Source organism: Vespula pensylvanica, chromosome 16, assembly GCF_014466175.1.
Source record: "Vespula pensylvanica isolate Volc-1 chromosome 16, ASM1446617v1, whole genome shotgun sequence".
Classification (NCBI taxonomy): Eukaryota; Metazoa; Arthropoda; class Insecta; order Hymenoptera; family Vespidae; genus Vespula; species Vespula pensylvanica.
Window position 1 is genome coordinate 678,014 of NC_057700.1, and position 3,274 is coordinate 681,287.

Genomic DNA, 3,274 nt, shown 5'->3' on the forward strand with positions numbered 1-3,274 from the left:
TGCCAGGAGTCGATGATTCAGAAATCGCAGTATTTAGTCCTTCAATTTCTGATACATATTGATTTCCGTCTAATTTATTTTCTGGTTTACTGGTGCATTTTGATTGTTCCGGCGTGAGGCATATTTGCATCACTGGATTGTAATGTAAACCTGGTGGACATCGCTGAAGTATTTTTTCACCTTTGTTGCATTTGTAAAAAAGCGAACAATTTGTTTCATGAGGCAAATGTACAAGTTTCCCATAATCATCTGGAGGACAATGATCTGGGACACCCGGAATATTCGGTGATATATATACTGGTCTAGACGATTTAGAAGCCGTTCTAAACGATTGCTTAATATCTGATAAATGTCGATTTCCGTTTACTTTATTTTCTGGTTTACTGGTGCATTTTGATTGTTCCGGCGTGAGGCATATTTGCATCACTGGATTGTAATGTAAACCTGGTGGACATCGCTGAAGTATTTTTTCACCTTTGTTGCATTTGTAAAAAAGCGAACAATTTGTTTCATGAGGCAAATGTACAAGTTTCCCATAATCATCTGGAGGACAATGATCTGGGACACCCGGAATGTTCGGTGATATATATACTGGTCTAGATGATTGAGGAACTTTTTCCGATAAAAGGTTATCTGTTATAGATACCTCAGGTATATTTTCTTCATTTGTAGCTTTGCTGTTCGTATTCTCTGGCTCTACGCATACCTATAAATCAAGAAGTTGGTAAAGATTAAAAGCTATTTTTTTATTTCTTTCTAGAACATGTGGAGATGTATATTTAATGAAATGGTATGTAATAGTCTTAACTATTCAATGAATAATCTTGATAATTACGAATTATATTTTACATTATATTTTCAACAAATAGTCATTATATTCTAGTATTCCAAACGATTAATAAAAACCTTGATTTGTATTTCAGAATAAAACTATTAACAAAAATTGGACAATATCGTGGATAATGGATAAAATATAGTTCTATTTTATGATTATAAAATATTGCTAACGAACATTTCATTTAATGAAGCATTTTAAATTGTCTGTTTTGTTAAACATATAGACAAATATTATTTGGGATTATAGTTATACTGACTGTAACAAAAGCAATGCACTCGTAAAATAAGTCTAGCAAAAACATAAGATTTTGATTCGAGCCGATATTGATAAATAGCTATTGCAATTAATTATTTCGGACTAAATACAAAACAATTAATAATGTGTTAGTAATAACCATGACGTTTCTATAACTTGGTAAAGATAAATGTATAGCGTAACAAGCTGATGAAAACAATTGCAATAGAAATGATTACAATGAATGGATCAAAACCAATCAGATGTTGTTATCTGTTTGTTTTTTCTTCTTTTCTTTGAAAAGAAGTATCGTATTGCAAATAAAAAATGCAAATAAAAAAAAAGAACTTCTAATACAAACCTTTTAAAAGACAAGTAAATTTACTTGCAATGATAATATCAATTTCAGATACTTTTCTAGTTCTGATTCTTTCTAAATGTAATAAAAATGGAGTAATTAACAAAAAGAATGATAATGAAAAATGTCACGTTGAAAGATGTATGATATATAATATGCTATCGAGAATCGTTTAATTATTAAACCTTGTAACTTAAGAAGCCGTGCAAATTTTCATGTTTTGACTCCAAGTGGATGTTCCTGACCTGCTGGACACGATCTAATGCAATCTGTATGAGTACAAATATTGCGTTTTCGATCCCAATTTAATCCTTTTGGACAAACTTGCAAAATCCATTGGTCATACATGCATACATGGTAGAAAGAACATTCACATTCATGATGCTTGGTAGAACCTTGGACGCACGTGCTTTCTGATCGTAGGATAAGACAATTTGCTTTTTCTGGATCAGTGCAAAGATTGTGTTTTCGATTCCAGTGTAATCCAGATATACATGTCTTCGTAACGTAATTATTATTTTCACACTTGAAATACTTATCGCATTCCTTTTCGTGGGGTTTGTAAAAACCTTCTGGACACGGGTTAATAGGTGACGTAGGACAACGTGCATCTTCTGGTACAATGCAAAGATTGCGTTTTCGACTCCAATGTAATCCAGATGGACATGTTTTCAGAACATAATCACCATTTTCGCACGTGTAATACTTATCGCATTCCTTTTCGTGGGGTTTGTAAAAACCTCCTAGACACGTGTTAATAGGTGACGTAGGACAACGTGCATCTGCTGGTACAATGCAAAGATTGCGTTTTCGATTCCAATGTAATCCAGATGGACATGTTTTCAGAACATAATCACCATTTTCACACGTGTAATATTTATCGCATTCCTTTTCGTGGGGTTTGTAAAAACCTCCTAGACACGTGTTAATAGGTGACGTAGGACAACGTGCATCTGCTGGTACAATGCAAAGATTGCGTTTTCGATTCCAATGTAATCCAGATGGACATGTTTTCAGAACATAATCACCATTTTCGCACTTGTAATACTTATCGCATTTCTTTTCGTGGGGTTTGTAAAAACCTCCTAGACACGGGTTAATAGGTGACGTAGGACAACGTGCATCTATTGGATCAGTGCAAAGATTACGTTTTCGATTCCAATGTAATCCAGGTGTACATGTTTTCGAAACATAATTATTACTTATGCATTTGTAATAAATATTGCATTCCTTATCGTCGGATTTATAAGAACCTTCATTACAGCCAAAGGGGTGTCTCTTAGGACAATTTGCACTAGCAGGATCTGTGCAAATATGATTAATGCGATCCCATTCTTTACCGACTTCACATTCCTGTAAGGTCAATCCACCATTTTTGCATTTATAGTACAATCGGCATTGGCACTCATGAGGATGGGTAGAACCCTCAGTGCAAGGGGGGGGAGGGTAAGGGCACTTTGCTTCCGATGGGTTGCTGCAAGTATTGCGTTGTCGATCCCAATGTAATCCAGATGGACATGTTTTCGGAACGTAATTACCATTTTCGCACTTGTAATACTTATCGCAATCCTTTTCGTGTGGTTTGTACGGACCGTCTTTACAAACTGGTCTACAACCTGCATCCTTAGGATCTCTGCAAGCATTATTTTTTCGATCCCAGTCCAAACCATTGGGGCATTTCTGCAGTACGAAATCATTATTTATGCACTTATAGTATAGGTTACATTCACATTGGTGAGGCTTGGTAGTACCCTCAATGCATTTGAACCAGTTAGGGCACTTTGCTTCCGATGGGTTGTTGCAAATATTACGTTTTCGATCCCAATGCAATCCAGATGGACATG

The 3,274-nt window shown here is 35.2% G+C and overlaps 1 protein-coding gene across 1 annotated transcript in view; it reads right to left on the bottom strand.

Annotated features, from left to right (window-relative positions):
- LOC122634992 overlaps positions 1-3,272 on the bottom strand; it is a gene marked incomplete at its 5' end in the record, with an annotated part of 3,481 nt that extends 209 nt beyond the window's left edge. The window contains 3 exon segments of the mRNA XM_043824623.1: positions 4-706; positions 1,616-1,726; positions 1,728-3,272. Coding sequence (XP_043680558.1) covers positions 4-706; positions 1,616-1,726; positions 1,728-3,272 — 2,359 coding nt within the window.
- Between the last annotated feature and the right edge of the window lie 2 nt (positions 3,273-3,274).